Genomic DNA, 14207 nt, shown 5'->3' on the forward strand with positions numbered 1-14207 from the left:
CTGAAAGAAACAGAGCAAGTAAAAGAAAAGGGATGTTGGGGGGGGGGGGAATCCAAGACAAGAAAACCTTCAGTCTGTATTGCAAGACTGTCTCAGTAATAAGGAGCTGTTGAAACAAATTGGATCAGCTTGTCCTCAGCCTGTTCCCTGAAGGAGAGTTAGGGATCTACAAGGAAGTTGCTGGCAAAGAAAGGCAGAAAAAAGGACATTTTTTTGCCCCAGAACTTCCTTGTGAATATCCCAACTTGCCCCTTTCATTTCATCTGCAGCTGCTGTCCTGCCCTGCAGGTCACTTCTTCCCCTCCCTAATCACTCTGCAGGTGAAGAGACCATGATGAAGCCAGCACACCCACAAACATTTCAGGTTGGAGGGGAGCCTCACTTCTTCCTTCTCCCTTTTGGCCCCATTGGCCATCAGAATGTCTCTTCCCGTGCTCATGGGAGAAACACAAAAGCCATCTCCTGGTATGTCCCACGGAGGACCTTATGGACTTCAAATAAAAACATCTTGGAGATCCCGGGCCACAGGGAGGTTAGGCTGGCCTCAACCAGAGCCAGGGCTTTTTTGGCCATAGTCCCAATCTGGTGGAACGCTCTGTCACAAGAGACTAGGGCTCTGCGGGACGTGACATCTTTCCGCAGGGCCTGCAAGACAGAGTTGTTCCACCAGGCCTTTGGCCAAGGCACAGTCTGACCCCTTCCTTCTGTAATCCTCATAGAACTCTAGCCCAATGGTTGCCTTAATTTGATTCTGAACTGATTTTAGAATGTATTTCAGTCAATTGACTGTGATTTTATGTAAACTGTGCTATTTTTACTGTTGTTAGCCGCTCTGAGCCCAACTCTGGCTGGGGAGGGTGGGATATAAATAAAAAATTATTATTCTTATTCTTATGTTCATCCCGATGCCAAGGAGTTTGTTCATACCTTTCAGGCTAGGCTGAAGGAAAGCAAGTAGCAACAGGCAGCTGCCCAGACTTCCAGCTCTGACTGTCTGAAGACTCTGCCTGTGCAATGTTTTCTGCTACTACAGATTTTCAGACAGCACACCTGCACAAGCTGGTTCATGGAAATTTCAGGGGTTCTGTGGAGTGACAGGGAATCATTATGACATCCCCCCCAATGTTTTTAGCAAATGATCCTGATACAGGTCTGACTAAACAAAACTTATGATTAAGTTTGATTCTAATGCACACTGGTGAATACCAACTATTCCATGTCTAGACAAGGCATATAATTCCGATCCTGGCCTGACTGTACTGGCTGCCAATTAGTTTCTGGGTCTAATTCAAAGTGCTGGTGTTGACCTATAAAGCCTTACATGGCTCAGTACCTGAAGGACCTGAACTGACCCGGCCCCTCCACTTGTCTTCTGAGGCCCTTCCCTATCTCCCCTCCCTGAGAGGTTTGGAAGGTGACAACGCAAGAACAGGCCTTTTCTGTGATGGCTCCCCATTTGTGGAATGCTCTCCCCAAAGAGGTTCGCCTGGCACCATCATTAAATGTCTTTAGGCGCTGGATAAAAGCATTCCTCTTTACTCAGGCCTTCAGCCATTAAATAATCTATGGCCTGTTAAATGTGTGTGGGGAGGGGACTGTTCTTATGATTAGTTTATTATTATTCTAACTATTATTATGCTCTGTAAATTATGTTCTTAATGTTTATATAAACACCCTCACACACAGTAAAAAAGGTAAAGGGACCCCTGACCATTAGGTCCAGTCGTGACCGACTCTGGGGTTGCGGCACTCATCTCGCTTTATTGGCCGAGGGAGCCGGCGTACAGCTTCCAGGTCATATGGCCAGCATGACTAAGAGGCCAATGAAATGCACAGGTAAGAATCACTACAGTGGTACCTCGGGTTACAAATGCTTCAGTTTACAGACTCTGCTAACTCAGAAATAGTACCTTGGGTTAAGAACTTTGCTTCAGGATGAGAACAGAAATCACACAGCGGCAGCGCAGCGGCAGCGGTAGGCCCCATCAGCTAAAGTGGTACCTCAGGTTAAGAACAGTTTCAGGTTAAGAACAGACCTTCAGAACAAATTAAGTTCTTAACCCGAGGTACCAATGTATTTCTCTTTCCCCGCTCCACCAGCATTGCCCTAATCCCACCTCCTTCCTCAGGTTGGTGAAGCCTCCTTTAAAGAATGTTATAGAAATTGTGGTGCCACGACTAAACTTTTTAAAATGCATAACCCACCCTTTTCACCACTGCATATCCCAGGGTGGGGTACCTGAATATCATTGCATATGAAGGCATGCTACTGATAGTTAATTGTTTCTCAATGCTTCTGCAATAGATTAAAGCTGTAAGGAAATAGACACACAGAAACAAAAAAAGGGGCTTTCCCTATCTTCTCATGCCATGTTTGAAACTGGGGGAAAGACATCCCCAAACCGGCCAAGCATCATACCAACTACATAACTTCTAAACACGAGCCATGAATCTGGTATTATGAGGACATCAAGAAAACAGTCAGGAAATACAGCAAATGCATTGCTTGCCCCAAATATTCAAGCATTTTGCAGCTTTAAGTATGTCTGTCTTTGAGCCTTTTTGAGCCCCTTTTTGTTTGCTTTGTACTTCTGCAAACCTTGGAGCTTCCCTGAAGATGCTGATACCTTCTGTTTCAGAGCCCTGCTTTCACTGTAAAGCTGCCACAACAACTTAAAGCACTTTTGTTCAGGCAAGCCTGCCCAGACCCACAGATATGGGTGTGTTTTAACCTTTTTACAGTTAATTTTAATTATCTTTAAATATTGTGATCTGTTTTATTGATAATTTTAATATTGCTGCAAGCAGCTTAGAGGTTTTACAAGCATCAAGTGATATATAAATGTTGTTATCATTTCTACTTAATAAAAGTAACAGCACCTGAATTCACTATTAGTATAGGTGACACTGGGGACGCAGGTGGCGCTGTGGGTTAAAGCCTCAGCGCCTAGGACTTGCCGATCGAAAGGTCGGCGGTTCGAATCCCTGCGGCGGGGTGCGCTCCCGCTGCTCGGTCCCAGCGCCTGCCAACCTAGCAGTTCGAAAGCACCTCCGGGTGCAAGTAGATAAATAGGGACCGCTTACCAGCGGGAAGGTAAATGGCGTTTCCGTGTGCGGCTCTGGCTCGCCAGAGCAGCGATGTCACGCTGGCCACGTGACCCGGAAGTGACTCCGGACAGCGCTGGCCCCTGGCCTCTTAAGTGAGATGGGCGCACAACCCCAGAGTCTGTCAAGACTGGCCCATACGGGCAGGGGTACCTTTACCTTTACCTATAGGTGACACGAGCTATCTCAGTGACAGCAGAACAATAATGAACATGGCATTCTTTGGAAGAAGGAAGTTTGCTACCTAAAGGTACCAAAATCTAGCAGTGTCTTCAGCAGATTCTTTATATACAAGCTGAATTTCCATGCCAAGTGAGGCTAGAGCAGACCAAACACAGAACAGATGGCCTTCCTTTTGCCACCTTGCACCCGCAAATATTACACTGGATAAGAAACGGTCCTAAAAATGGAACTGCTCTCTTGGGATAAGAATTAATGTTAATACTGTAAGAAGCTTTCAACTGGCCAAACGATATTGTGTAAATATTAAGTTTTTAAAACTATCATCAAAGAGACTCTTGACTCTCTTGCAGGACATCCATATGAGAAATCAGGTGGCTTAGCTAAACAACAAAAATACAATGTTGGAAAAACTACAGCAAATTATTATTGTGTGCACAATGTTTTCCAGTTGGTATTACAGAGTTTCAGTAAAAAGCTTCTATTCTCAAATGCTGCATATGCTATAAGGAGAATGGGGTATCTTCAACAAAAATATGAAAAGCTTTTTAACGTTTAAGGACTCCTGTTATCCCTTTTAAAGTTACTTTCATTGTTCTTTACATTCAACATTTAAATAAGCATCCTGCTAGTAATAAAGTAAGGTTCAACTGGCAACTTCAAAATATTACAATAATAGTTTTATTAGCAATAGGGTGCCTCTTTCAGAAATCTTGAAATATCAAACATCCCGTTACAGATTTGCAGTATTGCAAATAGCAATAGTCTGTTGTGAAATGCAGAATCTTTGTAAGCTAGTATTTGTATTAGAGTTGCCAAGTTTAATTAATCAAAATGAACAAGCTAATGAAGACTTTCCAAAGTGGGCTGGAATCCTAATTCACTTACTAGGGAGTCAGCCCATTGAACCCAATAGGAGTTGCTTCCAAGCAAACATGCACAATATTGCACTATAAGTGCTTGGCCCCCAATTAACTGGTGCAATTTTTAAAAGCTGTTCTCACTTCCCACCCCCTCCATTTTTATTCAGAGTCTCACTTTGATGCATGTGTTGAGGTATGAACGTTTAATTATGAATTATGGAGCTAAAACCTGTTAATCCAGCTTGGGTTTCTTTAAGGGGATGAGAGTACTAATGCTTATTAGGAAGACCATATGCTATCTATCAACACAAAATGTTTCAACAGAAGATAGGAGCTTTTAGTGCTGGATTTCTGCCAAGAATGAAAGGACACCTGACCACATCTCAATGGAAGAGGGAATTCTGAAAGGGATAAAGTAGCACAGGATTGGGAACTCTGTGGCCTCCCAGTTGTTGACTTACAACTCCCATCTTCCCAGACTACTGACCATGCTAGTTGGGGCTAATGGGAGCTGGAATCCAGCATCATCTGCAAGGCCACTGGTTCTGCATTCTTTGAAAACATTTCATTTTGTTCAAACACTCCCTATGCTACATTGGAACTGAGTTTGGAAATGTTACAAGATTTAAAATGCTCATGCTGAATCACTTCTTTCTCAGCAGGCAGAGACTTACATTAGCTGCCTCCTCCAAGACAACTGAAATCATCATGAGGGAATCAGCAAGAATCTGAGCTAATCAAAGTGTTACTGGCCAAGAAATGGCAACTACATAGCCAAGCTTAGGATAAAAAGGGGGCCGTTGATAGCATCAATACTAGTGGGTGCACAAACCAAAGAAACAATGACATTTCCACACACTCCAATTCCCATCAACCCCAGGAAGAACTGCCCAAAGCCAGGGATGATGGAACTTGTAGTTCTACAACATCTGGAGGGCCACAGGTTCCCTATCTGTCGTGCAGAGCCATACCAGCAAAAGCATTGCTGTTCTCATGCTTTGTACCTTCCAGAAACAACATCACCACAAAATTTAGCATGTACTCTGGGATGGTTTTATACATGTTGAGTTTCTCCAGTTTTTATGCCTTGCCTTCCTCAGAAACTGGGGGAAAGCAGGCATCCTGCTGCTTTAAGGATGAAATCCACTCTAGAGCAAAAAAACAGTCCAGCAAAGAAAAAAAATTATTGAACATACCACATCGGAACACTGACAACTGAGCCAGCATAGGCACTTGGTAAGTCTTTCCATCAGCTCCGTTAAATGTTCGCTTTTTTGTGTTTTCTGGCTGGAAACGTGATTTCCATAGTCCCTTAAAGTATACCGCATTTACCAGCACCAATCTGGTCAGCTCACTATCAAGAGAATCTGGAGATACGATGCCGTCTATCATACCTGAAAAGCACAAAAGAAAACCCTATACTTTACGAGCAGAAAAAGAAGCTTATTAATCATAAAAGCTGAAAGGGAGGGGGGGCAATTCAATACCAAGTTACATTAAATAAAAGCTACAAGGAGACCAAGAGACCAAGAGAATGCACAGAAGACCCATGCTGGAGTTCAGCTGTGATTTAGTAAAGCACAAGAAAGATTGATAGAGGGTCTAGAGCTCCCAACCCCTGGAACTAGCCCTGGGTTGCTGCCAAACCTTCTTCAAATCTTCTCAATACACTTGGAGGTTTGCCTGGATCAAACCCATTGAAATCCATCTTGTACTAAAGTAGCCTTCCCCAAGCTGGTGCCCTCTCATATGTGGTTGGGAGTTATGATCCAAAACATCTGGAGGGCACCAAGTTGGGGAAAGGTGTTCTAAGGGACACCCTACCCCCTTGTTCAAAGACCTTGCTGTCCTTCTGTACACATGTGTGCCAGTCTCATGATCAGCATGCATCTTGAGGCATCTTGAAGCTCCCGGGCACCAACCCCCCCCCCCAAAAATTCAAGATTTCTGGCATTTATGCAGAAATATTCCTCTAAATTCCAGGGGCAAATCAGTCCATGGGCTTTTTTGTTAGTGTTTTGGGGTTTTTTTTTTTAAGTAATATAAATCAGTAAGCAATTTACTAAACACTACGAGTTTACAAACAAGAAATCAATGGGCTTCAATAACGTTCAGCTTTCTCCCTGGCCCAAATACTACCCACTTTATTTGCCATTGGTGCTTTTTCTTTGAGATCTCATCGTAAAAAGAACAAAGAACAATCAAAGGAGTGGATATAAAGAAAAGCACAAGGAAGGAAAGGAACTTTCCATCAATACAGGGACAGAAGAGAATTTTTTGAGGAGATTGTGTTCTTGGCAAAACAGTGAGATAAGCAAGTATCAAGGAAATTGCCACTACCTGTGTGCTCACACAGAAGATAATGTAGTCAAGAGGATGTTACAAGTTTAGTGAAAAAGATTTGATATTAATCGCCATTTTGTAGTTTGATTTACACTTTATATGTTTAAAAGAACAGCCTATACTCGCAGGCAGGGTGTACAAAATCAATCCAAATGCTTCAGATGTTTAAAGCTCAGTTTTTCAAAGAATTTGGAAAGAAATGTTAAGCTGAAGAGGAAGAGACCAGTTGCAGCAGGGACTAGAGACTCCAGAAAGGGATACTGCCAAATCCAAGACACAGGTTTTGGCATTGGGTTGGCTTGTTGGAGGGGAGGTTGCAAGCCTCTGCCTGCCTCTCCTAGGGAAAGGGGCATCCCATTAAAAGAATACTGGAACCGGAAATGCTTTTTCCAGACACCAAGTGGGATCTAGGGCCACAGCACTCCTCAAAAGGTGGCAACCCTATGGGGGCAAACCTATTTGATTTAAGTCATAGGTCCTCCCTGCCTCTGGATAGACCCCTACCATAATACTTCCAGCTGGCAGGATGGATGTTCTATGGTTACACCCAGTGTCTATGCCAAACCTCTTAACATGTGTAATCAAGAAAGTTGTGGCCTTATTTGACCCCAAACACTGTGTTCTACCTGCTTTGTTCTCTAAGTCAGGGGTGCTGGGGACCAGGGACGCAAAGGGATATTGCCCAATCCAAGACTCTTTTATTACTATTCTATTCCATCAGTGTGCTTTACATTATAACCAAATCAAAGCAGAGCAGTTCCTTCTCCAAGTAGCTTACGGTCTATATGTTAGCAGTAGTGAATAAGAGTGGGAAGAGAGATAAATCTAACAACCAGAGCAGAAACAAGACAAACGGTATAACAAGGGGGGGTGGAGAGAAAAGTTAGCTCTTGGTATCACATACCCTTGGTCTCATTTCTGACCCACTGGTTGATAGTATCAGATGCAGTGTTCTGGTCCTCGAAGTTCACACTCTTAACATTGCACTGAAAGACTTCATTGTTTCTTGAAACAAAAGGCACTTCCAGCTTCAAGCCACTTTTTGCAAAGACAGCATTTGCAATTGACACAAGATCTTTATTCTTCTTTGAGACTATGGCTTTGTTTATCTTCTTCAGTACTTTGCCAACCCCTGATTGAAAAACAAGCAAGAATCTTTAGTAAAAAAATAATAAATGCTTAAAATATCCTCTTCAAAATAAGCAGTGGTAAGCACACAAACAGGTTGAGAAGCCACCTAAAACTGTGATCTGGGGCATGTTCACTCAGAAGCAAGTTCCAATTATTCCAGTGGAATTTACTTCCAAATGCGTTTGGATTCCAGAGCCAAGCAAACCTTAGGCATTATGGAACATGCCCAACACACAGCCCCATTTTCGAAGTTCAAGCAATGTACCAAGACAACAGATCGATCAAATGCACTTAACAGATGAACTGCAAGAGAGATAAAGCAGCCTTGAGAAAGGTACCCACTGTTGGTGGGCATGAATATAATCACAGAGCTACACTTGGATTGCAATATTGCCGTTTTACCCATTGTGCACCCTCAGAGCAAATTCTGAGCACTGCCACCAATTTATTTAAGCAGTTCACTGTGGGGAAATGATAGAAGTAGGCTGTGACTTGCTGCTAGCTTTCCTGTTTGCTAAACCATGTTTACTAAAGACATACTCTAGGGCCTATAGTTCCATGAGAGGAATTGCTTTGCCTACCATGAAGGTGTCATGCTGTTTGGCGTTCCAATGCAAAGTAGTTAGGGGAAAGTACTTAAACTTTTGTGTAGGGAGTTCTGTCACCAGAATGGTTCGAATATAATCAGGAAAAAAATATCAGCGGACCAAAATGCTTGCAGATGATTTAAATAGATCTATTAGGTATAAAATTCTTGGTATTCAAGATTACTCCACAAAAGAATTCTTGTCTCCAGGGTTTGGAGAAGGACTCAGCAATATGTGATTTCCATTTCCCGAAAGAAAAAAATAAGTCATGGTGCAATAGTGTACTTGCTAGTACATTACAGTATTCTTGTTTCAGTAGGCATAGGGAAATGTTCCATTATAATTATAATTATTAATATTTTTGGGGAGGAAGGTATTGATAGAGTGAGTTATGTTTACGGTGGTACTACCATTCTGAAATGTGCTTGTAAATCATACTGGCACTTGCAAAACACCCAGGGAGCCAACAAGGTCTAGTGAGCTCCTGTCAAGGGAGGGTTACTGGCTAGGAATGCAACCCTGATGCCTGCCAGTGTCAGGAATGCAGCCTGACAAAAGCAAGATCCTGAGCAGAAAAGCAGAACTTTGGAAAGTTTGATACCACAATAGTACTGTGGATTTAATTTATCACTAAATGCATGGATATTTTAGTCAACATCTGGAGGCAGGAATGAAAAGCTGTCAGTCCCACATAAAGGGGCATTTTATTCTTCCCCTACAAGCCTGTCAATGATACTCAACTCTGTTTTCTTTGGAACCACGAGGACAGTCCTTGTTGAACTTACTGTGTTTAGCATCAATGCTTCACACTGTGCCCAAAGATGCCTTCGGGTATTAGAGATACTGCTTCACTGTCACTTATTTAATACACACTAGACCAAGATAACTGGCTAGTGTTCTCAAACACAGTATCTACTGTTCTTGCTATCAGTCCCACTTTGTATCAGTGACTAAAATAAATTCTCACCTATACCGCAATTTCCCATAAGAACACAAAGACCCCAAAGCCCACAACAACAGATCAAAACAACTGACCATTTACGCTGTATCTCATCACGGTTGTTAGCTGTTTCTTTGTCTTGCCATCGGCTCCAAGTTGAAGGATTCCAAGTACTGATGCAATTCCATGCGGGGAAACCACAACATTCTCCTTCGGCCTGCTTTTGACCAGCTGATTGAAAACTTGGATCCCAATGTCTGAGCCCAGTTCCTCAAGAGACAGAGGACTCGGCGGGAAGCAAAGGCACACAGAAATCAAGGCAGCAAAGAGGAGAGGAAGACGCCCGTTCATGATTCCTAACCCAAAACAACCTAGAGAGGGGGAAGCAAAGTTAAGGACCGAGCAGAAGAAGCAGGTCAGTTCTTTATAGCACTTATTTGCAGGTACTGTCCCCATTGGTTGAAAGTCATATGCCTTTATGTATCCCTAGCCTTTCACAAGAAAAAAAAACTTTGACTACTGTTATATGATAAAGAGTCTAGAAGGAATAAAAAACAGGATTGATGACAAGCTTAAGTCATCAGTTCAGGATCTGAAGTCAGAAAAGGTATTTAGGGTTGCATTTTAAAGCACATGAAGTGCTTTTATATCAGGAGTAACCACTACAGTGTCTTCCAATGTTAGACTTTAACTCCCAGTGTCCCTGGTCATTGGTCATGCTGACTGAGACTACCCACGCTGGCTACAACTGTCTTATTGGTTATATATGTGATTTTGCACTATGTACAGGAAATACTCCAGTCACTCTATAGTGACTGAAAATCATGCTCAGACTGCTAACCTAGACATGTATATTAAATCAAATCCTAACTATGGCTTATAAACTTGTTGTAAAGGTAACGGTTAAGGACCCCTGACAGTTAAGTCCAGTTGCGGAATGCTCTGGGGTTGTGGCACTCATCTCGCTTTACTGGCCAAGGGCCGACGTTTGTCCGCAGACAGTTTTTCTGGGTCATGTGGCCAGCGTGACTAAGCCGCTTCTGGCGAAACCAGAGCAGTGCACAGAAACGCTATTTACCTTCCCACCGGAGCGGTACCTATTTATCTACTTGCACTTTGATGTGCTTTCGAACTGCTAGGTTGGCAGGAGCTGGGACCGAGCAACAGGAACTCATCGTGGAGCTCAACCCATCGTGGGGATTCGAACCACCAACCTTCTGATCGGCAAGCCCTAGGCTCAGTAGCCCAAATATCAGAATCTTACTCTTATTTGGCTCTATAAAGAGTTGGTAAGCTACTGGGCTTTATACCCTGCTGATTTGATTGCATTAGAAACTTAAGTATTACCATTACCAAAAATTAAAAAATATTCCTTCTACATTCTGGGCTTGTGGCAGACATGATTGTATTCTTGAATCCACCATGCTCCTCTCCTAAGCTTTTCTTAGGAGTTGGTTCTATGTCCTGTAAGGAAGCGATAGAGATGTGCCCTGGTCAGCTATAAAAGTCCATTATCTTCCACTCAATGCTTTCTTCTTGCTACTACTTGAGCATAGAGAAGGTTTCTGTTCTCTTCGTAAAATCTCCCTAATCCCACCCCCTTCCATCTTGAAATGCTTGAAATGAGTTAACTGCCTTGGATTCAAGAGAAAATGACCCCGTGATCCAGACTCCTACCTCTCCATATATGAAATGAAGCACAGATAGCCTTCAAAATTTGCACTCATCCAAATTTTGCAATGCAATTCCCCAACCAGTGTTTACAAAAATGCATAATGTATGGCAAAGTGTGCATCAAAAAGAAAATATTAATGAAAAAACCACAGAAAAATCAGTTGAACTAAGGAAAACTGCTTGCAAAAATATGTATACCAATCAAGCCTGCATTTCAAAATGTGTTTATTCGGACAAATTTGCACAAAACTGATGAATAATTTCCATGATGATTTTTTTATATGTAAAAAAGCAAATTGTTGCACATTGTAGAGAAGTGGACTGAAGACTGGAAAATTAGACAGTGAGAGAACCAGAAGTGATATAACCTTCCATCCCTACTCTGTAAACTATAAAAAGCTGCCTTCTTCATTGAATATGCCAGAATATCCTAGACATGAAGTTGAGCGGCTCTTCTAGGTTAATATGCAGCAACAGAAGAAGAACTGAGAGTGAGTAAGAATGAATGGATTTTTTAAAACCCAAAACAAACCCCAATTATTGGTAACAGGTTTAACACTGCTCAGATTTTCCAAAAGTAGTGGCTGAACTTGTGGCTTCACTGGCACAGTGTCATCAAAACAGACTATTTGCTGACAAGCTAGCAAGTCCCAGGTGTCCTTCACACCTAGCTGCAGTTGTGTGGGAGCTGCTTTTCTGTATTGCGATATCATGCTGACTACATGGGAAAATACCAAGCTGTCCCTACCACATGGTTGCGTCATTCACACACAACATTCCGCTATGTGAGATCACATCACAGAAAAACAAGTGAGTGTATGCATGTGTGTGTGTGTTGTGAGAGAACCTCAAAATTCAAGTAAAAATTATCTCTCTGAACCATATGAAAATGCTTCTACACGTCAGAAGCTGCTGCTGCCACAGAATGCAAGAAATCATGCCTGGAACCAGATTCTTCTTTCCTATTTTAATTTTAGGCACACTGCATTCTTCTGCAACAAGAGTGGAGAACCTGTGGCTCTCAATATGCTGTTGGTTTCTTAGGTCCCACTAGTCCCTGCTAGCATGACCTGATGGGAGTTTAAGTCAAACAGCATCTGGAAGGCCATAGGGTGATCTCCTGTGAACTACAACTTTAATATTTCAAATTTTGGTGTTTTTTGTTTTTACTGAAGTCAATTTTTGCAACCTTTCACTGAACACTTAAAACTGCACAGCTTCCATCTACTTCAGGACATTTTAACATTTTTCATTCACGTACTTATCACCCTGTCTCCACCCCCCCCCCCAAAATAATGAGTTTCAGCTTGTTCTGAATTCAGATGATATGGGTTAAAGGGATTGTACAGAACCAAAAGGATTTCCACCCTCCAATATCAAGCATATAAGTTTGCCTCTACAATATGTAACTTGTTATACTATAAATGTCCTCTTCTTTGGCGATCACTTGTAGCCAAGTAAGACTGTCTTCCATAAACACTGTTTTAACAATGAGTCCATAAGTGACTGTGGAGGCCAATTCTGGATCCACACGTCCTTCCACAGTGGGGACATTGGTTTCTGGGCAGAAGTTGATCACGGTGTGGATTTGCCAAGCGTGCCTTCCTCTTAGAACGTTTCTCCCTTGCATCCTGAGTTTGAGTGTCTTCAAAGCCCACGACACCTTTGATAAAGGCTGTTCTCCCATTGGAGCGCTCGCAGGCAAGTGTTTCCCAATTGTTGGTGTTTATACTACATTTTTTAAAATTTGCCTTAAGACAGTCTTTAAATCTCTTTTGTTGACCACCAGCAGTACTTTGTAGAAAGTTTAGGGTTGGTTGGGTGGGTGAGAGACAGTTTTACTTATAACTAGCAAATAAACATTTATTCCACTTTATGAGATGTGAGTTAAGCAAGTAACAGTGAAATGGGCTAACATGCAGACATAACTGTCAACTGTACTCTGTTCTGTTTGAATAATGCCTCGATTTATTGCTAAACTACTGTTTACTGCACAGAGAAAACTTCCAGCTTCCTAATTATAGCTTAGGAAAGTTTTACAAGTACCCTTCTCACTTTTTAAATGTTCTATTAAGATGAGATTTGAAACTGCCATCCACATGGAAAAGCCATTGGGAAAGGTGGGGTAGTGTTCTCTTCTCAAGAGCCAAATAAATTGTAGCAATCAATGAAAATATTCACCTGCACACCTGGTCACTAGAAGCAGAACAAAGAGCAAAAAAAGCAACATTTATCTTATCATGAAAGGAGTACCAAACACATTCAATATGACTGTAGTGTGCCCATTATAAAGAAAGCTAGTCTTATATTAGCCTTCCTGGAACAGACTTTATTGGCTAGATTAGATTCATGTGAAATTATCGAGGGCACATATTTCCAGAAATAAAGAGAAATGAACCATTCATAAGCTTTCAGCAGAGGGCTTAAGTCAGAGGCCACGACATTGGCATGGATCCTATGTTGCTCCTCCATTCTAGGAGGCGGGTGATTTCTTCCAATTTCTCTTCCCTCTTCAGCTATCTATATCCCATACTGTTTCTAAAGTTCTCCCAAGCTCCAGGATTAAGTCTGGCCATTGTCCATGGAGGCTGGAGTTCAGCAACACCTGGCGAGCCAAATATTCCACACACCTGCTCTAAATGTTGTGGACTACAACCTGACAATTGGCCATGCTAGCTGAAGCTGATGGAAGTTGTAATAAAAAACAAACAAACTGGCTATCCCTACTCTAAAGAGCTGCTGTCATTCCAAGGTATTTCACAGCCCTGCTACCAGAGGTACTTTTAAATGGAATTACATGATATTACATACAACACATTCCACATGCACTACCATATGCTTTATCACCAAACAACAGCTCATCTATTGAAATAATCTGGTGTCATCTACAAGCCTGAGTACTTCACTGATCCACAGTCAAGATGGCAAACAAATTAAATTGCAACATTGCCAATACAGACCATTTAGGGAACTCCCATGATAACCTTCCTCTCTTTTTTTATTAAAGAGTTAAAGCAGGCATCCCCAAACTCGGCCCTCCAGATGTTTTGGAACTACAACTCCCATCATCTCTAGCTAACAGGACCAGAGGTCAGGGATGATGGGAATTGTAGTCCCCAAACATCTGGAGGGCCGAGTTTGGGTATGCCCGAGTTAAAGCTACCTGTTTACCCTCAAGTTTCCTCAAAATAGTTACAAATTGAAAAGAGGAAATGTGGCCTTTCCTCTAACCCCATGAAACAGAGTTAGCACCATGTTTGCGCTCTCTCTCTCTCTCTCCTACCAACACTGGAAGATATAACACCAGAATAATCCCAGACAGGAGAGATAATGTCTGTGTAATTGAAGCAATATGCCTGAGAAACGGAAAGGAGAAACCATGGG

The 14207-nt window shown here is 42.2% G+C and overlaps 1 protein-coding gene and 1 long non-coding RNA gene across 2 annotated transcripts in view; one reads left to right on the forward strand and one right to left on the reverse strand.

The window, feature by feature from the left end:
• Positions 1–14207, reverse strand: part of SERPINE2 (serpin family E member 2) — a 29301-nt gene that overhangs the window by 6496 nt on the left and 8598 nt on the right. Inside the window, exons 2-4 of the mRNA XM_079975910.1 lie at positions 9245–9520; positions 7396–7623; positions 5345–5542 (exon numbers count right to left, since the gene is read on the reverse strand). Of these exons, the coding sequence (XP_079832036.1) occupies positions 5345–5542; positions 7396–7623; positions 9245–9500 (682 nt within the window). The 5' untranslated portion in view covers positions 9501–9520. The remainder of the gene's footprint in view (positions 1–5344; positions 5543–7395; positions 7624–9244; positions 9521–14207) is intronic.
• LOC307216091 lies at positions 8–5290 on the forward strand. The gene is made up of 2 exons (XR_013838905.1): positions 8–2901; positions 3277–5290. It is a non-coding gene; the product is annotated as an uncharacterized lncRNA (long non-coding RNA).

This window comes from Podarcis cretensis (assembly GCF_951804945.1).
Source record: "Podarcis cretensis genome assembly, chromosome: 5".
Classification (NCBI taxonomy): domain Eukaryota; kingdom Metazoa; phylum Chordata; class Lepidosauria; order Squamata; family Lacertidae; genus Podarcis; species Podarcis cretensis.